The 27933-nt window shown below is 35.7% G+C and overlaps 3 protein-coding genes across 4 annotated transcripts; 2 read left to right on the forward strand and 1 right to left on the reverse strand.

Annotated features, from left to right (window-relative positions):
• Positions 1 to 1260: 1260 nt before the first annotated feature.
• Positions 1261 to 12084, reverse strand: LOC111708890 (methylcytosine dioxygenase TET2). Its single transcript, XM_023482398.1, has 14 exons — positions 11426 to 12084; positions 10375 to 10736; positions 9817 to 9978; positions 7510 to 7598; positions 7006 to 7073; positions 6157 to 6253; positions 5863 to 5984; positions 4985 to 5040; positions 4809 to 4913; positions 4123 to 4221; positions 3837 to 4041; positions 3305 to 3468; positions 2734 to 2910; positions 1261 to 2635 (listed from the first exon to the last, which is right to left on the reverse strand). The coding sequence occupies exons 1-14, from the start codon at positions 12057 to 12059 to the stop codon at positions 1967 to 1969; spliced, it is 3009 nt and encodes a 1002-aa protein (XP_023338166.1). The 5' UTR covers positions 12060 to 12084; the 3' UTR covers positions 1261 to 1966.
• Positions 12085 to 13024: 940 nt separating this feature from the next.
• LOC111708893 (endonuclease 8-like 1) lies at positions 13025 to 16282 on the forward strand. Its single transcript, XM_023482400.1, has 2 exons — positions 13025 to 13043; positions 14921 to 16282. The coding sequence occupies exon 2, from the start codon at positions 14927 to 14929 to the stop codon at positions 16184 to 16186; it is 1260 nt and encodes a 419-aa protein (XP_023338168.1). The 5' UTR covers positions 13025 to 13043; positions 14921 to 14926; the 3' UTR covers positions 16187 to 16282.
• LOC111708892 (eukaryotic translation initiation factor 3 subunit A-like) lies at positions 15575 to 26467 on the forward strand. 2 transcript variants are annotated; one of them, XR_002766747.1, is made up of 11 exons: positions 15575 to 15586; positions 16284 to 16341; positions 16710 to 16847; positions 17710 to 20166; positions 20554 to 20780; positions 21244 to 22210; positions 22891 to 23109; positions 24266 to 24544; positions 24998 to 25174; positions 26025 to 26156; positions 26195 to 26467. XR_002766747.1 is itself a non-coding variant. In XM_023482399.1 (10 exons), exons 2-10 carry the CDS (start codon positions 16306 to 16308, stop codon positions 26097 to 26099), a joined length of 4575 nt encoding a protein of 1524 aa, XP_023338167.1. In that variant the 5' UTR covers positions 15575 to 15586; positions 16284 to 16305; the 3' UTR covers positions 26100 to 26467. The 2 variants fall into 2 exon arrangements, 1 of the variants encoding a protein (XP_023338167.1); XM_023482399.1 differs by having other exon boundaries at positions 26025 to 26467.
• The last annotated feature ends 1466 nt before the right edge of the window (positions 26468 to 27933 follow it).

The raw sequence follows: 27933 nt of genomic DNA on the forward strand, positions 1-27933 counted from the left end.
ATCGTCCCCTAAAGTACGTGAAATACACGACCACTTTCTATGGAGAAAACGGGCTTTGAGGAGGTGTCGTATTGTAAGTACTATAATGATTGATCGGACTAACGTACATTCGCAGTAACGTTCATTCGGACTAACGTTTTATTTGAGGGTTAGGTTAGGTTAGGTTAAGACAATTTCTGGGCCGAGCACTGCGCGGCTAGGACAGGCTAAGGGGCCGAGCGCCGCGGCTAGAACAGGCTAGGGAGCCGGGCGCTGCGGTCATAAGTGTTAGTTGTTACTGATCAGTTGACTTCTGGATGCTATATCGTTTGCACTAATTTCCGATTGAACTAACGTACTTTTGTCATAGCCGCAGCGCTCGGCCCAGAAATTGTCTTAACCTAACCTAACCCTCAAATAAAACGTCAGTCCGAATGAACGTTAGTGCGAATGTACGTTAGTCCGATCAATCATTAGTGCAAACGATACGACACCCTTCTGAGCCCGTTCTCTCCATAGAAAGTGCTCGTGTAGTTCACGTACTTTGGGGACAATAAGTTGGTCGCTTGATGCCTCAGGCTAAGTTCTTGTCAGATAGATATTTCTCCGTACATTTGACGACCAATAAAGGAGACGTCAAGTTGTCGAACAAAGTAGTTTATGGAAGGAACGGCCACTGACCTCAGCGCTCGGCCCAGAAATTCTTTTAACCTAACCTAACTCTAAAATAGTACAAAAATAAACAGCTGTCGTGGTTCGGATGTGCAATAGGACGGATCAACATTACCGTTTTTCGAGTATAGTGTGCATATTTTGGCGTTAAAGATTGGAGATAATATAATATGGTATGGGGGGCTCTGTATATTTCATTTCAACACGGGACCAAGCCATGGATTTTATTAGAATTTGGAATATTTGAAGGCACAGAGCCATCCATTCAAAAAATAAAAAATGCCGTTATTTAACTTCAAATCCTAAAAACGGCGCTTTTTTGAAAAAAAAAACACTCTGCCCCAGTCCCTCGTCAAATTTTGCAACAATGCTCTATTAAATTATTCCACTGAGTTTTATACTAGAGATGACAATTTTTAAATATAAATAATGGTTCAGAAATATTTTCGTACATGAAATGTTTTGTAACGTCAATTTCTATAATATTAAACTACAGGGTGTCCCACGAAACATGACAGTTGGTGAATAGTTTGAATGTCTTTTTCCATAATTTGTTGAGTTGTTAGGTACCAAAGATCAATAAAAGTAATATATGGGAGTCATGTTATATTAAAATTGATTTCAAAGTAAAAGATAATGAAGCAAAAGGATGTTTTAACTAAATATAACGATCTTTTAAATGTCATGTTTCGTGGGACACCCTGTAACATCCACCATATTTACTGCAGCAACAATTTAACAATTTTATTTGAACTATGCAAAACAACAACAAATGTAAACAAGCTTTTAAATAAATAAATATAAATAATAGTTTTAATAATATTCGAGAAATAATTTATAATTTTGAATGTTTTTGGAAAGATTTAGTCTTAGGATGAATGAAATGTATAAACAAAATCAGAAAATTTAGTATTTCTCAGATCACAAACAAATGTATTGACACTCGAGGTGTAGCTGTAATTCATTAAATAAGAGATTATTTGAGCTGACAAAATAAAAATAAATATTTGAAAGGTCCGTCATAGCAGGCCTGGGTCAAAATAATTAATATTATTATTATATGAAAATTTATCGTAAATAAAAATAATAAAGTATCACTTTCTAGTAAATATTACTTTGTGACGGTTATTTATGGCATGCAATTGACTATCTTAAAATAAGATATAAAAGCCATTTTAAGATATGGCCAAAGGTTTTTTTCTAAATCCGAATTCCCATCAATTCTACAAAAGATTGAATAAACTTTCACTTTTATCAATCATCCTTTGGACTTGGAGTATGTTAACATTATGCTTCTACAGAGGTGTAACAAGAGCTACGGCTGAGAATGGATGGCTGAGGCTGCTTGTGGCGAATAAAGATGATGTTCATGAAATGAATTATTTAGATCAGGAAACAACATTTCAGAATGTATTTGCTCCCCGTGCAACTGCTGAGGTTGACAATTTATTGATTGTTGTGTCGGAGAATTCCCGGATTGTGATTGCAGCAAAGGTTCTCGTGCTTGGGACTCTGAAGTTTGTGAGCCATTAATCAGAGTAAAAACACCATCAACAATTCTCCCTGGAGTAAATCCGGGAAATTCCTGAGGATTAAAACGGTTCTTCTCCGACATTTTCTCCCCTTTTGTATTCTTCAGTCGAATATTTGGCGGGAAAACAAAACCAACAGCTGAAAGTGTTTTCAGCTGACAAGCAATTGGAGCAAAATCTCCCGCTAACCAATCAACATACTTCTGATAATGGCTGCTCATCTGTTTGTCGACATAAACATCCTTGGCGTGTGTGCTAAAGTGAAGATTAAAGTGTTGGTAAAAAACTAAACCGATCCTAGTTGGATGTAATCGGTTTGGGTTTTTCAATGCAGTTGTGGCGTGGAGCTCGTGTTTAGCCACCTCCAAGAGCATGCTGCCATGAGGGAGGGAGAAGGCAACCCCACCCATCTCAGGACTTTCAAACACTTCATGACAATCAGACTCATAAACCTGCAACAAATATTTAATTTAATTTCAACAAATAAAAATCACTCTGTACCTGAATTACTTAAAGTTTGATTCATAAGCACGGTTTTGAAAATCGGAACCTGGACATTCTCCTGCTGTGTTGGGGACTGGGGTTGGGAAGGAGACTGTTCAGCTGGACTAGTTGTAATCCATTCCTCCCTCTTTATTCTCTTCCGTGGGGAACCTTCTCCCACTTCTTTACTTTTTGGTGCTCTCATTTGAGCTTTGCAGCTTTTAGTCTTGGATCCAACAACCACCTAAACAAAGGTTTGTTTTAACGATATCATCAAGTTAAAATTACTCAACTCTCGTTCGTTTCATAATTTGATCTTTCTTGAAAGTTTTGTTGTTAATTTTCCTAGTTTATAATAGTAAAACGATTTTTGAACCTTTTTATTTTATTTTCAAGATCAAAATAAGTTTTTTGTTTGAAATATAATGTGTTGTGCATTTTTTTAAACCAAAAAAAGGTTTTAATAATAATAAGATTTTCGAATATTTTTGGAATAATATAATTTCAAGTTTTTTCTCTTTCACTTTTAATGAAATTTTATTTAGCCTTGAATATAATTATTTCCTCGATTCAATGATAAAATACTCTCCGAAAAATAATGAATCGAAAAGTTTTTTTTCCCGTAAATATTGATCTACCTTTTTCTTAAATTTATTTAATATTTCTATTCCTCCGTCTGCTACAGAAGCCTCCAGCTCTGCTTCTGTAGCACAGGGTAGATAGAGGGGAAGACAGTGAAGTTGTTCATCATCGTCATCCCTAACCCTAGCATCGCCACTCCCTCCGCCAACAGGATTGGGTCCTAATAAATATATAAATTAGAATCTTTTAAAATTATTGTTGACAAAAGAGAGGTTTTTCATTTTTTAAAGTTAAACTTATGAAACGAAAATCGAGTTTCCATTTCTTTAAACTCCTGCATGGAACAGACTTGCTTTAAAATAGTAAAAGAAAAGGGTTCTCGGAAAATGAAAAATGGCGTAGATTAGAAAACCCATAATTGGCACTTTTTTACTTATTCTCATTCCAAAAGCTTCGAATTGAGGTTAAAAAAATTCAATTCAATGTTAAGCTTGATCTAATTCTAATAGCATTTTCCGCTTGCACACACTTCAAGTCGAGGAAACGTTTTAATTGATTTTAAGTTTAAAGAAATTAATTTTTATTCACCTCTCAAATCCTGTCTCAATTCCGGCTTAGTAAGCGTTATAATTGCAGTACAGCCGCCGATCATGTTAGATTTGTCTTCGTGCGCGTGGGCGCAGAAATCGACGACTGTGGTAACTCCGCTATAGGGCCGGTCGTTCCCTGTGCCTATTCGGCAACCATAATTACCAAATAGTGCCATGTTGTTATAGCAATCTGGGGCTAGGACCTATAATATAAAACAAGAATCAGTTAATAACAAAATTTGAATGATGCTTTAGATTCAATAAAAATGTAAAAAAATAGAAACCTTGTGCTTTACAGCGACAGAATCTGCGACCTTGTCGATTACACATTTGAGCTGCTCCTCTAGCTCCGTAGGCTTATTGTCCAGCTTGAACTGACGAACCTAAAACACAAAAACGTTGTAAGAAAACTATAAACAGAGGTTGGTACTTTAATGTTAAGTTTTAGCAAAATCTGGATTTTTACGCAGTACACATATACGAATGAATATTTACAGGTTTAGTAACGAGATATACGATAATCTCTGGTTTGAGCTGGTTTCATGACAGTCAGAACTAAGAATCACTCATCGCATGGACTTAGTTCTAAACTCGGAGATGCTCTCAGGACTGGGACTGCAACCGTAGACCAGCCTAGAACAGACAGACTCAAGACCGGAGACGGAGCTGCTCACAGATCTAGGACTCAATTTCAGGAATCTAGGGACTGAAATCGGTTCCGTTCTAGGGTTAAGGAATCTACCTTGGACACATCCTCACAACAAGCAGGCTGTAAGTGAATTCTCTTCCAGTGTGCAATTGCATTGTAATGTGAACTGTGTACTGCGATCCATGCTCGGTTTCACAAATTTCGTCACAGCTGATACGTCCGGAGGAATAATTCAAGATGTAAAGGAGGGTTTTATAAAGTCAATTATCACTTTGTTTTGGAATAGAAATGATTTAGTTAAAGTAAGAGTAAATTTATTACCTCAGCTGGGTCTCGAGCTCGGGAGAACTTGCAGAGATCATAATTATAAATAGAATTACTACACCCCCATGTGTAACTTTGCCCAGCCAGAGAACTGTTAGTTCCCTGAACACAAATAAAATCAATTAAAAATATTTTTTTTTTCAATCTTAAAAAGCAAGATGATAATTTTATACCTGACATCTACACGTTCTTTCGGCATTTATTCCACAGGCACGTTTGGTTTCGGTTCCTAGATTATACAATATTTTTCTTCTTCAAATTTTTTTTTAAAAAACACAAAGCAATTAGCTCTATACATGAGTTATCCAAAAATCACGGGGTTATGTATAGAGATAACCAAAAATCACAGGGTTAAACAAATGGCTTTTCGCTATATACTCTCTACTTGCTCAGGAATATATAAAATTTGAGATCTTAAATTTCGACAGCTCTGTTATTGAAGACATGTAATTTAGTATTGAGCAGCAAACATGACAATAAAATTTGCCTTTGTAAAGTACTTTTCGTACATTACTATCAAATACAGGAGAGAAAACAAAATGCAAGTAAAAATTAAAAAAATAAACAAGAAATAAGAAATAAGAAAAAATAATGTAGATCAGTGTTATTTATCTCCTTTCTTCGAGGAGAATTGCATCAAAATCAATCTTGGATCTTGGAAATATAAAGAGAAATATATATCAAAATCAACCTTGTAAATATTGGATGTCTCTAATTATAAGATTCAGTTCAATCTTAAAAGATATAAACACTTGAAGAATATGTAATATCGTTGGATTATGAGGAAATAGAATATAATGAAACAATTATGTCTAACACTTAAGTGCTGTAGGGTCTGTAATAGAGGGGACTCGTGTACATTGTACAGTGTACACCCTACAGTCAAAGATGAAGGTGAAATGCATGTTAAATGTTTTTTTTATCAATTTGGAAAGACCTGATCATTCTTGAAAATTTTAAATGCAAACTTTAATGGTTAAATATTTTTTCTTTAAGGAATTGCCTTACAATTATAAAAAATTAATACGATAGAAAAAAAAGTTTTCTTTACCTATATTTGCATTTGTAATACTAGTTATACTAGAGTAGGCCTGGGCACTAAGTCCACTGTCCAGAGCATCATACTGAAGAAGTGCCACAACAATACAAGCACTTTTACATTCATGTCCAGGTCTAAAGATAAAACATCCACTGATTTGGGTCAAATTAGCTATTTTTTTCTTTTTTCAAACTCCTTCAAAACAAAAAAAAACACCATAATCGATGTGCTTAGAAATTTCCCCCTCCCACCAACCACCACCTTCATAAAACATTTATCATAAATAAATAATCGAATAAAAAATACCTGGTTTTGAAGACGACCACAAACTTTTCCAGTTTGCTTGATCGACGAACTACCCATTTTGGAACTGGGCACTGTTCCGCAGATTTTCCCTCGTATCCTAGTTATTAATTGTATTTAAAGGTTATTGAGTACATATATTCCAACTGTATTTTAAAGGTTATTGAGTACATATATTCCAATTGTATTTTAAATATTATTGAGTACATATATTCCAACTGTATTTTAAAAGTTATTGAGTACATAAATTCCAACTGTATTTTACATGAATTCCAAATTTTGTTAAAGAGTACATTTTTTAAAAGATAATGGTAAAATCTACACGAAAAATAACACAAAGAAATCTTTAAAAAATGTGACTGAAAGTGTAATTTCAATTGATCATACATGCAAAGATGGCACTGCCCGATTCACAACGGTACCCATGAAACCTTTATTTGACCAATAATATGTAAGATACCGTTCTTTTTTCTCGGTTTTTAAGTGTTTAATTCTGATAATTCCTTTGTTTTCCTGCAGTAGAAATGCGCAAGTCACTTTAGAAAAGAAACCACAATTAAAATCGTCCATTTATAAAAATTATAAACATTAATAATCTGTTTTCAAAATTATAAATATTGATATCTAAGTCATACTTGATCAGACAAAGCTGTTTATGGTACCATTATGAATAGGACATGCCATCTTTGATTAAAGGGTCACTTGAAATTATCCTTAAAGTTTAATTTAGAACTTAAATTCTCAGTTAATATTAACTTTTTTCAGATTTAGAACAAAAAACCATTTTTCTATGAACCCAGTTCAGTGTTGAAAATTAGCAAAAATTGGAAATAATGAGTTTATGATGATTACCTGCAAGTTGAACCTGGATAAATCTGATTGAATCTCCTGACTCCCCAACCCTATCTTCTATTTGCTTCCTAAGGAAATAGATTTATTATTTATTCATTATTTAACTCTAAATTTCGGAGACATGTAGTGTTTAAGATTTAAATGTTTAGAAGAAATTCCTAGTTTGCATAAGTCTAGCCTAAATGTATATTCCGAGGGTGAGAGAAATAATTTTCTTCTTTTTATGCAATATAACACAGTTCATATTTAGTGCATATGTAACATTTCAAAGATTTTGCATAAATTCATATGCTTGTATTTACAGTGATAACTAGAAAACTGTGAAAAGGAAGTCGACTTTTAGACTCATGTTCATGTACATAAGGCACAACAATTGTGCAGTGTACACGGTCCATTTCACTAAATAAGTGATTTGATAACGCACAAGTAAAACTACTTGCTTTGTAACAACATCAAATGTACTTTAAAAATGAGATTGTGTAAATCATGATAAAATGTGCGTACCTGAGTTCTTGTGGGTTCTCTGCGTATCCTAGATGCGTATACCAAGGACCATTTTCTCTACCCCTACAGTCACATGCAGGGAACACATCCTAAAAATATTGTTTCTTAATGACTATACACTTTTTAAAGGAATTGATTCTCGACACATTCTTAAATTCTCTAATCTCTATATCTTGGCAACCTGAGTCTAAAACTAAAGAATGCGCGAAGTTTAAGTTAAAGTTTAAAAGTTCTGTAAAATAATGAGTTGCTACTTAAATATTGAACTTTTATTTAAACTCTGGACGATGCTATATCGTTTGAACTAACGTACTTTTGCACTAAAGTCAGCTGATCAGTAACCGGTTTTTAGTACGATCTAACATTAGTGCAAATAAACGAAAATCTGGTTTTCTGTGTTCAATTGAACTAAAATTTTATTTTCCCGCCAGGAATATTTTAGTACGAATGATCATTAGTGCAATTGATCTGGAATACTAAAAATATTTGTTCAAGCGCACTAATTTTTTTTCTGTAAATATTAGTGCAATTGAACGTTAGTGTAAATGAACATTTTCAACAAAAAATTTGTTCAAACGGACTAAATTTTTTTTCTGTAAATATTAGTGCAATTGAACGTTAGCGCAAATGACCATGTTCAAAAAAAAGCGTTCAAAATGGACTAATTTTTCTTTTCTGTAAATATTAGTGCACTTGAACGTAAGTACAAATGAACATGTCCAAAAAAAATTTTCAAACGAAACTAATTTTTTTTCTGTAAATATTAGTGCAATTGAACGTTAGTACGAATGAACATGTCCCAAAAAAAAAATTTCAAATGGACTGATTTTTTTTCTGGAAATATTAGTGCCATTATATTGTTAATTTATGGGTAATTGGTGAAATTTTAGATTTTAGTTCGATTGAACATATTTTTGTTCATTTGCACTAAAGTATGTTCTTTTGTACTAATAATATTTTATGGGCAAATCGTAAAATTTTAGATTCTAGTTTGATTGAACATTTTTTTGTTCATTTGTACTAATAATATTTTATGGGCAAATGATAATTTTAGATTTTAGTTCCATTGAAGATATTTTTGTTCATTTGCACTAAATATGTTCATTTTTACTAATACTATTTTGTGGGCAAATGGTGAATTTAGATTTTAGTTCGATTGAACAAATTTTTGTTCATTTACACTAAAAGATGTTCATAAGTACTAATTAATATTTTATGGGCAAATTGTAAAATTTTAGAGTTTAGTTCGATTGAACATTTTTTTGTTCATTCCCACTACAATGTTCAATGGAACTAATTAATTAAATGAACCGAATTCCGCTAGAATTTAAAAAAAATGTTCTCCACGTGCTCAAAAAACCTTCCATGTGGTTTTTAGTTTGATTGAACAATCAGTTGTTCAGTCGCACTAAACGTTAGTCCGAATGAACGTTATTGCGAATGTACGTTAGTCCGATCAATCATTAGTGCAAACGATACGACACCCTCTGGACGAGGGAAGAAAGGCCAGCCACACCAAATTCTCGTCCGAGCCATATTCTCCCAATTTTCTCTTCCGAGCCACCTCGGAATCCTAGTCCTTCGCTTATTATGTGATTTAACGTTTCCAATTCTTAAAGATAAAACTACTTTTAAAAATGTGTCCACGTTAGGCCATAACATATGGATGGACTAAAGTGTTGCAATGATACACCCATGAGAATGATGTCAAACTTTATTTAGTTTTATCTGGGAGGATTACACTTTGAAAAAATAATATTTGAAGGACGAGGATTTTGAGGTGTCTCGGACGATAAAATGAGGATAATGTGGCTCGGACTAGAAATTGTGGCTGGCCTTCCTCCCCTCGTCTATAAGTTTAAATGTTAAATAAGGATCTTGAATATTAATCTATATGCTATACAGTTTACAAACACCATTATATCTAAACGACCGAAACGCTGGAATTTATATTTTCATCTTTTAAATTAGGTTTCGAGTAATTAGACAAATTTACTTTTGGAGCAATATTTTCTCCACTACCTAGAGTGTTTCAATATTCACTCCTTAGTTAATTCCTTTATCTATTATTTCTACATTTGATTGGTTGATTTACTTCACTTTTACTATTTTAACTATCTTGGTTAATTTCTTTTTCTATTTATAATATCTTCTAAAGATTTTTCTCTTGATTTTATTATCTTACTTGTTTGTTTAATTTTAAACCTTTTCTGAGTATTTTTATCATTAATTGAATATTTTCTAGATTTTGTCTTTAACCCCTCAATTCTATATATTAAATAATTTATATTTTTTACATTTTTCTACCTTGAGTGATTTCTTTTTCTCCAATAACTGAGTCTGTTCCTCCGGAGAAAAATATTTAAGATCTCTCTCCAGTATTCGAATTGGAACGGTTTCCATAGATTTTCTCATATCTCCCAACTTATCTGCGTCTAGCCGACACTTCAAAACCTTCCGTGGAGAATCCTGGAAAATGAGTAGGTTCGGATTAGAGGAACAAAATTAACAGTATTTTTGGAAAATCTCATTTTAGATAGTAAATCAAAAAAGTAAAAAATAAACGTTTTCCGGAAAAATCGTGTTTTGCATATATTGTATTGTTGTTTTCTTCTATTACAGGGGTTGTTATATGATTTTAAAAAGCTTTATTTTTTGGAAAACAGAGAAAAGGTTTGAAATGCCCACTAGCAATAAATAACAATTCCAATCAACGATAGCAACATCAGTTTAAAAAGTCATAAGATACTATGAAAAGCTTTACCCTTTAAAATTATGCTTTTGAATGTTTGCCATTTTAACTCTTATAAATGATTTTGCATTTACAACCCCAGTAGCCATGGAAAAAAAATATTCGATGTGTACCTTGGGATTTGTTTTCACAGATTCTGGATTAGCTTTCAATGGTTTAAATTCGGATTTTACTTCTGGTTCAATTTTAGGTTTAATATCTGGGCTCCAATTGTAAGAATCATGTTGTCTTTTAAGCGGATTAATTTCATATTTTATAGGACCAGCTCCTGGACTTAGGGGGATATTCAAACTGTTTTCAGTTTTGTACTTGTTCTCATTTTGAGTCCAGGGTTGTGAAAATTGCCATCCTCCATTTTCATCACGGTTTAATTTCAAATTTATTCTTGGAGTATTTACATCAGAGTTGGTTTCACTAGCTAGAGATTCACAAGGTTTCTTTGGACTAATATATTGAGTCCAGTTGTAAGCAGAAACTGAAATTAATGTTCATTCAATAAATTTCGTGGGATAATAGAAATTTGACTTTAGAGGTAATTTCAAGTAACTCCTCATGGTAGATAGATAGTCTGATTTGCAATGGTACCATCTAACCCTCTAAGTGTGCATGTTAGCTGTTATGTTTTAAAATATTGTAATTTCCTTCTTGGCAGATGCTCTCAATTCTTAGTGAGAAAAATAATAATTTGTTCCACCATTGAAGATCAGACAAGGGTTAATAGGGTAACATTATGAATCAGAAGTGACACTCGATAAATGGAGGGTTTTTTAAAACTACATCTACAGACCTTCAATAACACCATATGAAAAATATTTGGGTCTGACCTAGAGAACGATTTAGACCCTCCCCCCCCCCCCATAATTTAAGCTAAATGATTATTATTTATTTTTTAATATTTTAGGGTTAGGTTAAGTTAAGACAATTTCTGGGCCGAGCGCCGCGGCTAGGACAGGCTAAGGAGCCGGGCGCTACGACCACATGACCAATTATAACCATGTGCGACCTTGATAGGAGGAGGGGGGGGGGATCCAAAAATCGTTCTCTAGGAAATTACCAATATTTTCAGTTTGATCAAATTAAATATGAATTATTACTTTTTTATTCTAATAATCTTGTATTAACAGATTTTTTATAGTTAAATAAAATTGATTGATTCTGGGTTACCTTTCTGTTGTTGCATTTGATAATTAGGTTGAGGATGAGCAATTAGAGACTGTTGTGTGTTAGTAGATTGTAAATTTATGATTCCATTCTGGATTGCATGATTATTTCTAGATTGTTCACACTCTGGACTGATCATGTTTCCATTATAAACTAAATTTCCATTTGCATGGCTGCTAACTCCATTCACATTGTTGCTGACTCCATCAATATGGTTGTTATCTCCATTCACATGGTTGTTAACTCCATTCAAATGGTTACCAATCCCGTTCATATGGTTGTCATCTTTATTTACGTGGTTAGTAACTCCATTCCAATTGTAACCAGCTCCGTTCACCTGGTTGCCATCTCTGTTCACATGTTTGGAAACTTCATTTTGATATTGCCCAACTCCATTGCCCATGAGAGCAACTCTAACTGAATCGCCATTTGAGTCGGTGGATTGAAAGGGTTTTCTCAAATAATGGTGTGTTGACGGATATGCCGGATAGTATGGAAAACTATGGGAGGAAAATCCTCCGCCCCATCCGGCAAATCCATTCTGGTGAGCTACTCCTCCATCCAATTCTTGAAGGTGATCCATCCAACTCAGATTTTCAGGGAGAGAGACAGGAACAGATCTTTCTTCTTCTGGCATTTTCAGTTCATTTTAAAATTTTTGTCTGAAAACATTAAAAAAATCTGAAAGATTTCCTATATTTAAGTTCTCTGGGAAATTACCAGATCTACCCTGCACTAACGAGGAGAAAAATACAAGTAACTTACTTTTACTTCCGCAAATAATTTGTAATTGTAAACATCATTTAGAGTCTCGGGTCTCCATTTAGAATATCTTTATTGGTTGGCGGAAAAACTGCGATATCTGATTGGACAAATGGAATTTTAGTTTCTTCTGCGCATGCGCAAAAAGTATTTTTACGTGAGATTTCTCAATTGCGTATCAATACGATACGCGGCATAAGTTACGGAGAAAGCCCACAGGGATAGTTAAACTCTCTTAAAAAATATAGGTTTTTTAGAAACTACCCATTTCAGAATAAATGAGACTGTTTTCCAACAAAGGTCCAAGAATTTAGGACTTAATAGTTTGGTTGGCATCGATTCGTAATTACTGACAACTCACAGTCGCATTTGTCGCTGGCGGCTGAATAGTGAATTAGTTGGCGTAAAATGACGAAAAAGATCGTTCTACTAATTAAGTCCATTTTATTGTTTCCCAAATATGTTAGTTTTAGCGGCCATGGTTTGTTGTTGCCCGGACCGGCTTTTGGCAATAATGTAATTCTTAATCTTTTGTTCATTTAACAAGAAATGGCGTCCAGTATGTTCCTAAAATTGTTGCCAAGTATCAAAAGAAAGAAGTTTTTCACGATTTAAAAAAATATATATTACGGAATTTTGTTGAAGTTATTAAACTTGCATTCCAAAGCTAAATGTGCCTTTTTTATTCTGAATAATTTGTTCATATTCCATTATTTTTAAAATCCACGTGTATTAATGGCTGCCAGTTTGTTCCTTTACTGTGCGCAGATCGATTTCAACCTCCTCACAAGGCGGCCATACTTAGTTCGTGATCGTTGAAAATACTGTCTGACGAGCTTTTTCATGATTTGTTGTGAATGTAAGTTAACTTGGAGTGTGACAATACCAGTAATTTATGTCAAACTATTAGTGTTTATGGTTAAATAATTCCTTATATTTATATCGGTCGCTTTTTCGTACTGTTAGGGTCCACATCGCAAATGAAATCTTTGTATTAATTTCATTCACAAGAAACGAGTTGGGGTGTTGGGTGGTAAAATTGCGTCAGACTAAGTATTGGGCTCGTAATGCCACCTTTTAACGTTTATTTTAACGTACATAAGTAGGGTCCGTCCTAGTGAACGATTTTTGGCCCCCCAGCCCCCCCCCCCCTCCTATCAATTTTGTACATGACGTTATTACTATTTATTTAGCATTATTTAGGGTTAGGTTAGGTTAAGACACTTTCTGGGCCGAGCGCTGCGGCTAGGATGGGATACGGGGCCGAGCGTTGCGGCCACGTGTTAGGTTAGTTAAGACATTGGGTCTGTCCTAGGGAACGGGGGGGGGAAGGTCCAAAAATCGTTCTGTAGGAAATTACCAAGACACTTTCTGGGCCGAGCGCTGCGGCCAGGACAGGCTAGGGGGCCGAGCGCTGCGGCCACACGGTCAATTATATCCATGTCTAACATATAAGAGCCCTGTACAAAATTGACAGGAAGGGGGCGGGGAGGGGGGTTTCCACAAAATCGTTCTCTAGGAATATACCCGTACTAGAAATTCAAGGCGCTTCGCGCCCTTCTTTCTAGGCTTTTAGGGCGCTTCGCGCCGATCTTCTATTTTAATTGTGAACATGTTCTTTTTGTTTACATTTCAAAACAACGATGAAAAATTTTTGCGGATTTTTAAAAAAAATTCGTGGATTTTCAAAAATTTAATTTTTTTTACAAAATTAAAAACCTTTAAAACACAAATTTTTAAAATTTCAATCATTCATAAACCTTCCCTGGGGTCCCTAGATGTCCCACAAAAAATTTGGGCCCGATCGGTTCAGCCGTTTTGACGTTAATTGGATACAAACAAACAAACAAACAAACAGACAAACAGACAGACAAGCCAAATTTATATATAGAAGTATTATCCGGTACAGCCATTTCCCGGAGAGATTTATGGACCCCGCCCCGGCGCCCCCCCCCCCTTCTTGTAAATTATTAAATGTTGAATATGTGTCTTGGGTCCGTTCCAGTATACGATTTTTGGTCCCCCCTCCTAATATATTGTTATATTGTTATATTGTTCTGGTTTCGCTTAAATACCATTTTTAGTAATAAAAAGCGATTCTTAAACTTGATATTTTTCACTATATATGCTCGACATTTTTCACATGATCATCGAACCTGTTCTTGAAAATGTTTAAGGTTTTAGACTCTTAATAATATTGTGCATAACCATTAACTTTAAGTTATTTGGTATTACGTTAGGATTAGGTTAGTTTAATACACTTTCTGGGGCAAGCGCTGCCTCGAGGACAGGATAGGGGGCTGGGCGCTGCGGTCACATGGTCAATTACATCCATGTCTTACACATAAGATCCATGTACTAAATTGAAGAGAGGAGAGGGTACACAAGGAATTTACTTCCGGCTCCTCTAGCATGTCCTAGCCATATTGCTCAGCTCAGGAATTGGTTTAACCTAATTTAGCTCTGCTCACTGCTCAGAATTTATTTATTATTATAAGTCCTCTGAAACTTGCTAGGAACGATTTTTTTGACCCCCCTCACATTGAACACATGGATAAAGTTGGTCATGTGGCAGCAGCGCTCGGCCCCCAGCCTGTTCTAGCCGCAACTCTCGGCCCAGAAACAGTATAAGCCAAGTTTATTTTCAAATTCACTAAAAGACAGCAAATGTATTTCACCATTTAAAATTAAGAAATTTCCCATGAAATTTATTCAGTCATTTTTTCAAATACATAGACAAAAATGCCGGAGGGCCCGGAATTGCACATTGCAGCAAGATTTATAAACGCGGCAGCTGCAAGGTTTAAGTTCGGCGGCGTGATTGAGAAATCCGAAGTATCGACGAAGAATCCTACTTTGGAATGGACGGCAACAGAATATAAAATCAGAGCTGAGACTAGGGGTAAAGAGTTGAAAATACATCTGGAGGATGCCAAATCTCTGAGTTCTAAAACTCATCTGTTGTTCAGATTTGGTATGTCAGGCTGTTTTAAACTTGCAGAAGCTTCAGATCTCCCAAATCATGCGCATTTACGCTTTTACACTGTCGACTCAACTCCTGTCATGGCGCTTTGTTTCGTAGATTACCGTAGGTTTGGGAGATGGGAGATAGAAGGAGATTGGGGGAAAGATCGAGGTCCGGATCCAATGTTTCAATATTCAGACTTCAGAGAGAATATTTTGAAGAACTTGAAGAATCCAGCCTTTAACCGACCAATCTGTGAAGCATTGTTAAACCAGAAATTCTTCAACGGTATTGGGAATTATCTGAGAGCTGAAATTTTGTTCAGAGCTGGAATTAGACCCTTTGACCAGGCTAGAGCTGTCCTAGAAACTCTGGGAGAGATTAAAACCGAAGATGGGATTGACATCCTAGAACTATGCAGTAAGGTTCCAAAAGAGGTTCTAGACTTGGATTCTGGAAAGGAATATTCAAACGAGGATAGTCAGAAATCACAGGCTTCTTTCACTAGCTGGCTCCGGTGTTATTACGTTGAGGGAATGAGAAACTTGGAAGATGGGAATAAAAGAACTATTTGGTTTACTGGTGAACCAGGCCCCATGGCTCCTAAGATTAAGAAAGAAAAGGGTAGGAAAGGAAAGAAAGGATCTCAAATCCCTCAATCTGGAGAAGAAATTAAGGCTATCAAGATAGAAGTAAAAACTGAAATAACGGAAGAGGTTGAAGAATACAAACCTATTAAACCTAAATCAAGGATTAAGAAAAAAAAATCCCAACCAGTGAAAGAACTCAAGACTGTGAAACGTAAATCTAATGTCAAGACTGAACTCCAAGAAGAAGTTAAAGAATGTAAACCTACAAAGTCTGCCTCCAATAAGGTCAAGAATGAAACTCTACCAGTGAAAGATCCCAAGGCTGTTAAGCGGAAATCTAATGTTAGAAGTGCACAATCTAGTAAAGTTAAAAAATTGTCAACCCCCGTCAACGTTCCTGTCATATTAAGGCCGAGGCGCGCAAGTGCTGGTTATCATATATCTTAATTGAACTTTAAACTTAATATCTCACAATTTACAGTATTATTAATGCTTATTACTTTTTTCTTAAATTCTTATGTCCTCAACATAGTTTTTTTTTCAGATTAAAATTTTGAAATGATATAATGCGGAACGTAACCGTTCGTGATCAGCCGAAAGAGGTAATTGAACTCTTCTATCATTGGAATTTTTGATGTAACATTAATGTCTACTCAGGGGTTTATATCTAGATTCTAGATGACTAGTTAAAATTTAATGTAAATTACAACAAGATGTATGTATATTCGGCCTCAATGTTCAAAACTATTTTTTTGTGCACATAATAAATTTCGCACATATCTCAATAATTTCTTGAGAATTTGATCGCTGGTTTTGAGGAAATAAATTATTTTTGAGTAAAATGATATACAGAGCAATATTTTTTTCTCGAGTATTTTTTCGACACAACCATTAACTATTTTCTTCATTTTTGATAATTAAGATTTAGGTTTTAATTAATTTTCCTAAATTTATCAATAAATAAATTCAGAGTCGCCGCTCTGGGTCCTCTGGAGACCTGAGAGAGCAGCTGAGGAAACGATTGAAAGGAGGAAAGAAGGAGTCCAAAAGTGGGATGGGTAGGAGTGAGTCCGGAGAAGATCTTCGATCTAAACTGGAGAAGAAGAAGGTATTTAGAGATTGAGAGTTTATGTTTAATATCTGATAAATGTTCTTATCAGTTGCCGATATTAATTCTTTATTTTACTATCCTACAAACTCAAACTTTATTGATTTTAAATTTTCCAGCTTTATGTGCGTTTTTTCTCTTTATTCAAAGCCTATTGTCGTCATATATCTATTTTATGCATTCATAAACCTATCCATTAGATGTTTGTTGTATTCTATCAAAGCGATAACTAATTTCAAGTTAGGTAAATTAAGTTAAGTAACAAATTTAATTTCCCGAAAAAACAGTTGTATACAATTTTATCGGATGAGAAGAAAATGCGAATTTTTTTCGCGAAAACTTCGCTGAGCGGGTCGTTATTTTACTTACTTGTCCCAAGGGACGTAAAGTAATCTAACGTCCCTCTGATGGGGAATCATAGGTCGGTTATGTTTGAGAGAAAAAACGGTAAAATGATAATACAGATTACTTCAAAATGATAAACTAACCTGTCTAAGAAGTTACTCAGCCACTTAAAAATATTTTATCATTTTGAATCTTATTTTTTTTTTTGTTGTTTTTATTCTTATTAAGTACTTTTTCGAGTTTTAGTAAATTTATTTTAAAAAATGTGTTATTATTTGTTGCCGTTCTTCTTTTTTCGTTCGTCTTAGGGGGTAAACAATAGCAAGTTTTTATGTGTATTTATTTTTTTGAAAGATTCTCTCAACTTTTGGGTTAAAAGTATTCAACGGAGCATAACAAAAACTTGCCTTTTTGTTTATTTTCACCCCATGGCTTTCTTTTTTAGCTACTTCATTCGAAGTTTACATATGAAAAAATACACATGTGTGTTCCACACGTTTTTATAATTTTAATCAAGGTTGATGTAAAACCGGACCGGAGCAGATGGGATGAAGATAATAAATCTTCTACAGAGGAGTACTCCAGGGACTCCAAGAAGCACAGGGACAAAGAGAACAAAAAGTCCGAGAAAAAAGACGAGTATAAACGAGAAGCTAGACGCTCCGAGTCCAGGGAAAGACGGCGAAAAAGCCGAGATCCTTCTAGGGATAAATATGAGAGATCTCATCATAGTCCTGTATCCAGCTCCGCTAGCAGAAAACCGTTGAAAGAGAAGATGTCAGAGTCAGAGAAAAGGGATCGGTCACGAGACAGGTCAGAGAGAAAAAGAAAACTCTCTCCTAAAGTAAGTCCCAAAAAAGCGAAACAAAGAAAATCTCGTTCCGTGTCTTCCGTAGAGATCACACCAAAGAAGAAGAAGTCTGCAGTAGATTCCGAGGAAAAGGTTAAAAAGAAGAAAAAGAAGAAAACCAAAGACAAAAAACTTTCAAAGAAAAAGTTTAAAAGTGAGGATACTCCAACCGAAGAGTTGACGGAGAAGATAAACGCAGAGACCGACTCCCAAGATCCAAAAGGCCGAAAATCCCGTGTAGACAGCGGTATATCGACTGGCTCTGTTCTCAACGGAGAAACTCTAGAACAAAAACTTGTATCAGTATCTAGGAGAGCAGAGAGTAAGGTATCAGACTCTCCTCTATCTGGAACTAGTCTCAGTCTCTCTCCCAGTGTAGCAAACCAGAGCAGTCCTACTCAGGAGATGGAAAACCTTGTGAAAGAAAACGCCGAGAACCTGGCTAAGATACCTAAGGTGGCAGAAGAATCTGAACAAGTGGAACGTAAGGAGAAGAAAAAGGTTAAAAAACATGAAGAAAAAAATCAGGTAGGTTCTGGATCTCCAGTGAAAAAAGAAAACGAGGAGAAAAAAGGAAAACATAAGCACGGTGTTGAGTCTAAAGAAAGGAACGAGGATAAACGAGATCACTCCCGCAGCAACAAAGATTACAGCAGGTCGCCTGTTAGGAAGGAGAAACATAGAGATCGACGAGACAGAACACCTAGTCGTAAAAGAGAAAGAACACCATCCAAACAAAGGGAGAGGACTTCCAATAGGAGAAGGGAAAGAACTCCCATAAGAAGAGAAAGAACTCCCATTAGAAGAGAAAGAACTCCTATTAGAAGAGACAGAACTCCTATTAGAGACAGAACACCTATTAGAGACAGAACACCTATAAAAGACGGAACACCTTCCAGAAGAGATAGAACACCTTCCAGAAGAGACAGAACACCTTCCAGAAGAGACGGAACACCTTCCAGAAGAGACAGACCACCTTACAGAAGAGAACGAACCCCCTCTAGGAGAGAAAGAACGCCTTCAAAACGAGAGAGACGTGAATTATCTCTAACAGAAGCAGTTACTACTCCAGGTATCTCTCCTAACAAGCAAGAAACTTCGGACATGAAAGCTGACAATGAAACCACCAAACAATCAGAAACTGAGATTGATAAGATAAAAAACACTGAAGAATCTGCAACACAACCAATCAATGAATCTGCTGAGAATGCATCACAAATCGCGAAAGAAGAAGCTGTATCCGAAACCAATTCTCGTATTGAAGATAGACTAATAGAGATTGCTTCTGAGACTGCTGGCAAGACTGAGAAAACTCCTATAAAGGAACGGAGACACACTGTAGATGAGTTCGATCCCAGGAGGAATGGATGGGATAGAAGAGACTCAAGAGAACGCCTTGACTACAGATCGGTGAAATCAAGATCCCCACAGGGGTCCCGAACTCGAGATGTGGACTCCAGACACAGACGTCGATCTCGAGACCGCAGAAGAGATCTTGATCGTCGCAGTCCTAGACAGCTTAGAGATCGTTCTAGAGATTGGAGAGATAGAGAGAGGTACAGTAGAGAGAGAGAATACGGAGAGAGAAGATACGAGAGCCGTGATTACAACAGAAGATACAGCACTGATACCAGAGAAACCGGAACCAGAGCTAGCTCGTGGGAAGATAAGGTTCAAGAGTTCATTTCTAAGATCGGCGTGACTTCAAACCTACGTGAGCTACCACGAGATAAAAGAGAACCATTGGCAGATTTTGATCCATCCCGACCCCCGCCTCTAAACCTTGTCCCTGAGCATCAGAGCAACTATATAGATGCCGCTTTCCCTACAGTTGATTATCCCTCAGAACATACTCCTCAGATCCCTCATTTCTTCGAACCATCCATAGCTCGTGGTCCGCAGTATTCTCCGGACCCTGAGATACATACAGGGATCAGTGTTGATGAGTCTCTGGAGCGGAGTTCAAGGGAGAGGGACCTAAAACCCTTGTCGAACAAGGAGAAAAAGAGGATGGAGATTGCTCAGAAGGATATTTGGAAATATGTCGCTGGATGTTTGATGCAGGATAGAATATTTCTCAAGAGAAAGAAGAAACGGGCGGATTCGGAGGAGGAAGATTTAAAGGTTGGTTTTTATTTTTAATCATGATTCTTTTATGATTCATTTTCGGTTCCTTCAATTTCTCTGTTGTTAAAGTTATATTAATAAGAATTTTATTTCTTTTATTCCTGTTTTTCAACAAAAAAATTCCAAATTACAAAATGGTCTTATTTCTATCACATGTGTAAAAGTTCTTAATTTCGAGGAAAATGTAAACAAATTTTTTATCTTCAAACTTTTCGCCTTGAACCAATTTCCAATATTGTTTATTTAAATCATTGAAATATTACATATCTTGGTTTAAACTTTTGTCGTAAAAATACAAACTTAGATTGTTTGGAAATCATTTTTGAAGACAATTTTTCTTATGGTCGAAAGTTTGGGGGGAAAGTTGTTATGTATTTTGTTCAGGAGAAAGCTGAGAAGTGTACTGTTCGTATAGCTCTAAAACTAGAGAAGGCCGGGTTCAAGGAATCCAGGCTCTGGAAGATGCTGAGAGACAACGAGGCAGGTGTGGAGGGGTTCGTGGACGAGATGAAGGTGGAGGTGATGAATGATAATATTGAGGTGGATTATGATTCAAAGAAGATCAAGGATAGGATGGATGCTGATCTATTGAAGGACGGATCCTTTTTCAGGTTAGTTGTAATTGCTTTGATTATTTGGGNCCCAAAGCTTTAATTTTTAAATTTTGATTTTATTATCTACATTTGAACCCGGAGGGAAGATTATACGGCAAAACGATGAGTTGTTTCGTTTCTCGCTTGTATATTTTGCGCATCCTGAAAATTAAGTAATATTTTTTAAACACTGTTCTGTGAAAGTTTACCACAAACTTTCACAGAACAGTGTTTAAAAAATATTCTAATTCCCCCCCAAAAAAGGGAGGTAGCTGGTGCCTTTGAAGTCTAAATTCTGTAAATGTTTGACTAAGATAGTCTGACGGGGGGCTGCCCTTTGAAAGTCACAAATGTTTCGAACTTGATCAATTTTTAGATCAATTTTTATAGCTGTAAGATGAGCCAAGAATTCTCAGTGCCAAGTTTTTTAATAGATTAAAATATAATGGTATAGTGAATTTTTAAAAAATATATGTTTTAGGTATATTGGTCAGTTTATCCAGGACAGTATAACCGGTAAACACAGCCGGGATTACCATCAATCTGTATCCGCTAGCCACCTCCATGGACTAGAAGGTTTGTCCTCGAACACCCTGCAGAACATCCTCCACACAGCCTTCCAACTCCCAGCTCCAGTAACTGCTCAAGATCCCAGGATTCAGAACAAGGGAGAGTCAAGTCTGGATTTTGCGATCAGATCGTTCAGCGATCTTCAGAAGTTTATTTGTGTTCATCTCGTGCAGACTCTAAACGTGGATATTGAGAAAGCGCGGGAGATTTCAGCGCTGTATGTTGAATCCTTGGCTAAAGCAGACTTTAATATTCTGACCCTAGAGGACGCTGTTAAGAACTATACCCCACCTCCTCCTGAGTTTGAAGGAGAACCAGAACAAACAGTTTATGGATATCTCCTGGAGATAATGCGTGGAGTTCCTTTCGACAGATATCCACGACAGCTGACAGACGGAGATCTGGATACACATCAGACAAACATTGTTCGGATATCCTTGGATTATTTTAATCAGGTTCCTAAACCCAGAACCCCCAGCCCTAAACTTTCTATTCGAGCCGTCGGGGAAGAAGAAGACGGGTTTATCGGACCTATGCCGCATATTGAAACCGTTCCCGTCGGCGGTAATACTGAGTCACAACTTCCTCAACGGCGTTATGTTCTAATGTCGGTGGCTGTTGACACCGTGTCTGTTGACGGACGTCTGGTAGTTTGGCAGATTTCTGTCCATATCCCAGGCCTACCGGAGGAGGAAGACCCCGACTACGAGTGTCTGATGGTTCCCATCGCACTGATGGATAAACCTCAAGTACTCTCAGAGCTAGGGTTTACTTTTGACGCGGAGAGGAACAAGTACTATCATCAGGGTACAGAGTTCGGTAGGAGGAAGGCAGAGATGGAGGAGAGTAGTATGGACAAGTTTGCTAACTATCTGGACGTAAGTTTTTCTTTTAAGGGACTGTAAACGTAATTTTAAGTAACTCTCTCTAGAGTGGCATGCCCATTGCCCAATTCACAAACGTTCCCCTTAAAAAAAATCTGATAAAGTTGGGTGTTCACAGTTTTGTTTAAGAAAACAGATTATTTATTAATTGTTTCTCTCTTCTCGACGATCAAGATAAAAGCAGAAATAAAAGAATTCAAATCAGAAAAGATAGTAATACACGGTTTAAAAAAAAGAAACAATTTTGCTATTTGGTTTTCGCGAGAGATGGAGAATGTTGTTGGCATTCCTTTGATAGCTCGAGTCAAAGTCTGAGACTCACATGGACTGAAAGATGGAGCCATAAATGTATCTAGAAGTAATTCTTTGTCTATTCATTCTTTGGAATGTTTAATCCTTCCAATTGTTTCTCTCTTCTCGACAATAGAGACTTGCGCATTTCTTGCTCCTGGAACTATGGAGAAATTAACAAAATTATACATTAAACGCGAGCACTAGATAAACGAGGTTTTTTTCGACATTATTGAAAAGATTAAGATACCGTTGTGAATCGGGCATTTTCCTCTTTGCATGGAGGGTTATTTGAAATTACGTTTCAAGTCCCTGTGACAAAATAAGAAGACCCTTGAATTAATGTTTTATTCATTTCTAATAATTCTTCTATTTTGGTTTAGGAGATAAGGAGTGGGATGCGAGGAGCAGGAAACAACAATGGTTTAGTTCTACTCTTTGAGACAGGAGAGGATCTCAGCCTGGTTCAACAACTCTTCGCTAAACACAGTCATGATGTGTTCTATGATGTAGTGAAGGGTGTGAGTTGTCTGGATAACTACCTGCGTGTATCTCGACCTGGTCGACCGGCCTCCTACACCTGGCCATCATATCAATTCAAGGAATATATTTAGATTCAGTTAGGGTTTATTCTCAAAGATATAGGAAATTTGATTTTTAAAACTGCCTGGTTGAGATTTATGTCTGAAAGGATTGGTGATAGGGTTGGTGTGGATTAGTAACGTTATATTTATACTATGTATAGTACATCTTCGTATAGGTAACATCAAAAAATTTAGATTTATTTAAATGAAAAATTGCAAGCTTTGTGTGATTCCCCACCCCCCCCATATTTCAGGAAATCTAAATTAAATTTGGGGGGGGGGGATTCTTGTTCATCTTTTTAGATTCAAAATTGAGGATTTTCTTTGAAAAGATTTTAAACCTAATTAAAGTCGTTTGGAAAAAATAGTTACGATTTTAAACATGCATTTAAATTAATGTTCTTTAAAACAAATAACAGAACAATTTTTGAATTTATTTTCCTAAAAAGGGTGTTTTTAATCATTATGCAGATTTTAAGTATAGAATTTGAAAATGGATAGAAACGAGAATGAATAACCTTGTCCGTGCTTCTGTGATAAAATGCTCTTTTAATCTAACCCAAAAATCGATACGGGCCACGTTGCTCTTTCTTGAATCTTCGGAGGTTATAGAAGTGTCTTAGGAAGACACGTTCCTTGTCCGTATATCTCGGTATTTGAAAGGCTCAGATAATTTGTAGATTCTCCGTATATTCCCACTTTCATCAATGACAATTTGTTCAATTCTCTGCATCCCTCCTTAACGGCCGTAAAATTAAAAGATAAATGAGGAGGGAATCAGGGGTTTATTCCCCCTCTCCCCTCTATGAACATCTTTTTCAGATTTTATTTAATTTTAAGGGCCTTATTTCCCCCTCCTCATAAAAAATCAATTTGCCCTGGATAAATGTTTTCTCACATGCAGTGGTACATTAGTTAGTCTTGAGTTGTCACGGGGTTTTTTATGAACCAGTTTCTTTGTTTTTATTATTCCGTCTTCAGAACAGTTTACAGATTTCCTAGTTTTATGTTTTCTGGTCTTGTATTGCTCGTGTATATTTTTGAGAATTGTTGAAGAGAATATTACTAAGAGTCATATAAATCCAATTTATTCACATTGCTTCGTGATCGGGGGCCCAGGGGGGATATTGTTTATAAAAAAAAACTTGAATGAATCTTAATATTTTTGGTATAGGTGGGAGAAGGTGCGAAGTGGACTGCAACCATCACTAACTCCGGCAACGTGAGCAGACTGGACGCGGTTACTAAGCCTGAGTGTATCTACAAGATTTGCGAGGGTATACTCGGCTCTCCACCCAGCTTCATCAATTTCATCAAATGGTTCTGCTATCCTATCCTCCACCCGGAGATATCAAGGATGACGGCAAGCCTTGAACACACCCTGGAGCTTCTACCACTACAGAACTTTATCGATCGTCAGCTGTTTACTAACAGGGTTCAAGTAACGTTAGAGGTACACTTATCGATATATAATGCTCGGTTCTTATTCATAAACCGTACAATATTTGTGACTGATGTCATGAATTTGTGGTACGGGGTCTTTGATATCATGTTTTACTATTTTATCCAAACTTTTTTCAGAAATATATTCATAGTTTCCATAATGCTTGGTAACATTATGCAACTCAAAATGAAATCATGATTCGGCAGCACTCCTCTAAGGATTAGATTAGACCGGAGTTCAGGGTTCAGGGCGGGACGGCAAGTTCTTCAACCAAGGTTGAGGGAGGGACGACTAGTCCTCCAATCAAGGTTGAGGGAGGGACGGCAAGTTCTCCAGCAATATCATCTCTGCCGCGGAAACCTTTTTCATCGATCCTCAAATTTCTGTTATTATTTATATGTCTATTTAGCCTGTATTCAGCGCACACAATTTCTTAAATATTTGATGTTCTAATATTTTCAGGGTGTATTCGCTGCACGAAGCGAAGTAGAGGCGTCCCGGCCTCATAGTGCTTGCGCTCGTCAGACGATTCGTCGGCTGGTCTCCCTGGGATTTAATCAGGATGTTCTAAAGAAGAGTTTCCAAGTGGATCCTAACTACGATATACCTACAACAGTTTTTCTTCAGGATATGACTGAGGTAATTAAAGGGAAGCCTACCCGGTTCACAACAGTGCCTGTTCAGTGGAAGATATTGTATTTTTTTAGCTTTAAAGAGGGTTCAATTCTCACAAAAACTCTCTTGGACATCTCAATCATGCTTTACCAGAATTCAGTTTCAAGGGTACCCCTTTAAATCGGACATGCCATTTTTGAAAATTGGGGATCACTCTCAATAAACTTTTTTTTTGAATTATTTATATTCCACAGTACTTGGATACATAGTCTGATCGCTTCATAAATCTTTGGGGGTGGGGCAAAAATGTTTTATATAAAGTATTAAGTAAAATAAGCAGTAGTAAAACTTTAAAATTATCTCTTTGTATCTCTATTCATCGCTATTCATCTCTTTCATCCTTTTCATCCCTTTTCATTTCTTTTCATCTCTATTCATCTCTTTTCATCTCTTTTCATCTCTTTTCATCTCTTTTCATCTCTGTTCATCTCTGTTCATCTCTGTGCATCTCTGTGTATCTCTGTGCATCTCTGTTCATCGCTATTCATCTCTTTATCATCTCTTTATCATCTCTTTATCATCTCTTTATGTCTCTTTTCGTCTGTTTTCATCTCTTTTCATCTCTGTTCATCTCTGTTCATCTCTGTTCATCTCTTTATCATCTCTTTATCATCTCTTTATCATCTCTTTATCATCTCTTTATCACCTCTTTATCACCTCTTTATCACCTCTTTTTCATCTCTATTCATCGCTTTTCATTGTTATTCATCTCTTTTCATCTCTTCGTCTATATTCATCTCTTTTCGTCTCTTTTTTCTCTTAAATTCTGATAAAAAAATCTAAATTCTAAATATCATCCATCATCTTTGTTCAGGTTCAGAAACTACGGCTTCACGAGCAAACAGATCAAATTCGGCAGATTATTAAACAGTTCTTTGGCCGACATTAAACAGTTCTGGCCAACATTAAACAGTTCTGGCCAACATTAAACAGTTCTTTGGCCGACATTAAACAGGGCCAACGTTTAACAGTTCTTTGGCCGACATTATAAAGTTCTATGTCCAACATAAAATAGTTCTGGCCAACATTAAAACATTCAGCAAAAAGTTATTTAACTTAGAAACCATTTAAACCTTGTAAATATATCCTTGCCATGTCGTACATTTTAACCGGAAGTTCCAAGTTTGTGTGAACTTAATTTTTCAATTTGTGTACACTGTACATATGCTTATGCAAATTTATTTGTAATGTAAACATTTCCTTGTATGTTGCTGTGCATTTCTCAGAGTTGAAAATATAGTCATTTATTATTGAAAACTATGTCGTAGAGGAGATTTTTAAGAGTTTTAATAGTCTGAGATCGAAACTTCTGCTTGAATATTTTTAATCTTGAACGCCTGATCTCACCTGGGCAAGCTTAATTTTGAATATAATTGCTCGATCTTTCAATTATTACAGTAGTTTATTAGGAGATATGATAATCACTGGATATCAAAATTAAATTAAATTAATCCGTAGATGGGGATCAATGCTTGATCCCGAGATTTAAAACACACGGTCTGACTTTTGGGTTAGATTCTCACTGGTGTTGGATTTAATCCGTTCAATGTTGTTTAGCTTTCAAGAGGCTTTACGAGATATTTCAAAATCTAATTATCCCGTGTAGTCGGTGCTTCTCTGAAGATTAACCAAAGCACAAAAATTTTGTTCTGAAAACGCTAACCTCAATTGCTGTCTAAAGCGTTTAGTAAAAACTTTTAATCTCCGAATTCGCAACTAAAAGAAATTAATCCTAAGTGTTCATTACAAAAATAAGATCTAGGCAGAAGATGCAAGCCCAACCGGATTAACTAAGTGTGGTTTGCGTTAAGTTTAATCTTTAAATACGTTTAGTGAAGGAGGGGAAGCCTGAAGACGCTGAATGATTAAGGATTATAAAGGAATTACTAATTTTGTCGAGAACATTTACGAGAAACGGACATTTTGTTAACTTTTCCGGATCCGTATTTAAGTGGCAAAATATTTTAAAACTCTGATAAATACGAAATTATAAAAAATGTCTTTACCTTTTATGGGTTCACTTTTAGCTAAAAATAAGCGAAAATAACAAGTATCATCTTAGTTATAAATATATTTATTTTCCCTACAGGCTTGTTGACTTAAACAGTAAGGAATCAATTTCAAGAGCCAAAATAATTTTAATTATATGTTAAAAAGTTATTGTTCATTATTTAGGTTCTTGAAAATGGTTCCCGAGAAACTAAGGTATTAACGTTAGAGTTGACTGTTGAAATCTAAATTAACGTTAAAATTCACGTAAGAGTGAATTTAAGTTACAAGGGTTTTATTATGAGATGGATGGGTCAATCTGCCATACAATACAGAGATAATTTCACACGGAGCGAGGAAAACTTCGGCTGCCTAAAATTTCGAAGAAATTCTGAGTCGAAGCACTTTTAAAGTGTTTTTCTTGAACTTACGGTGGTAATCGATTATATCAATATAATAAAGACGACTTTTTATTTAAGTTTTTAATGTTACCAAGCTTTTCTCGACTTATAAGCTTAAGTAAATTAAGTAAAGATAAGCTTTTTTAATTGACAGCCGCTCTTTGTTTCCATATTTTTGTATAGCTCTGCTGTTTACAGTCGTCGTTTTTAAATATTTTCTCTTGAAACACTTAATTTTGAACTAATTAATTACTCACTATTATTTTCAAAATAAAATAACTAATTGAAATAAAAAATTATTTGAAATCAAATTAATACAAAAATATTTATTTT

This window comes from Eurytemora carolleeae, unplaced genomic scaffold, assembly GCF_000591075.1.
Source record: "Eurytemora carolleeae unplaced genomic scaffold, Eaff_2.0 scaffold603, whole genome shotgun sequence".
NCBI lineage: Eukaryota > Metazoa > Arthropoda > Copepoda > Calanoida > Temoridae > Eurytemora > Eurytemora carolleeae.

Excerpts from the sequence above, each read along its gene's own strand:
- LOC111708890 (XM_023482398.1), bottom strand. The coding sequence starts at position 12,059 with ATGCCAGAAGAAGAAAGATCTGTTCCTGTCTCTCTCCCTGAAAATCTG. Across the intron at positions 4,914-4,984 it reads AAAGAACGTGTAGATGTCAG|GGAACTAACAGTTCTCTGGC; the intron begins GTATAAAATTAT and ends ATTTGTGTTCAG. Across the intron at positions 4,042-4,122 it reads CTGTCGCTGTAAAGCACAAG|GTCCTAGCCCCAGATTGCTA; the intron begins GTTTCTATTTTT and ends TTTATATTATAG.
- LOC111708893 (XM_023482400.1), top strand. The coding sequence starts at position 14,927 with ATGCCGGAGGGCCCGGAATTGCACATTGCAGCAAGATTTATAAACGCG.
- LOC111708892 (XM_023482399.1), top strand. The coding sequence starts at position 16,306 with ATGCGGAACGTAACCGTTCGTGATCAGCCGAAAGAG. Across the intron at positions 16,342-16,709 it reads TTCGTGATCAGCCGAAAGAG|AGTCGCCGCTCTGGGTCCTC; the intron begins GTAATTGAACTC and ends AAATAAATTCAG. Across the intron at positions 20,167-20,553 it reads CGGAGGAGGAAGATTTAAAG|GAGAAAGCTGAGAAGTGTAC; the intron begins GTTGGTTTTTAT and ends TATTTTGTTCAG.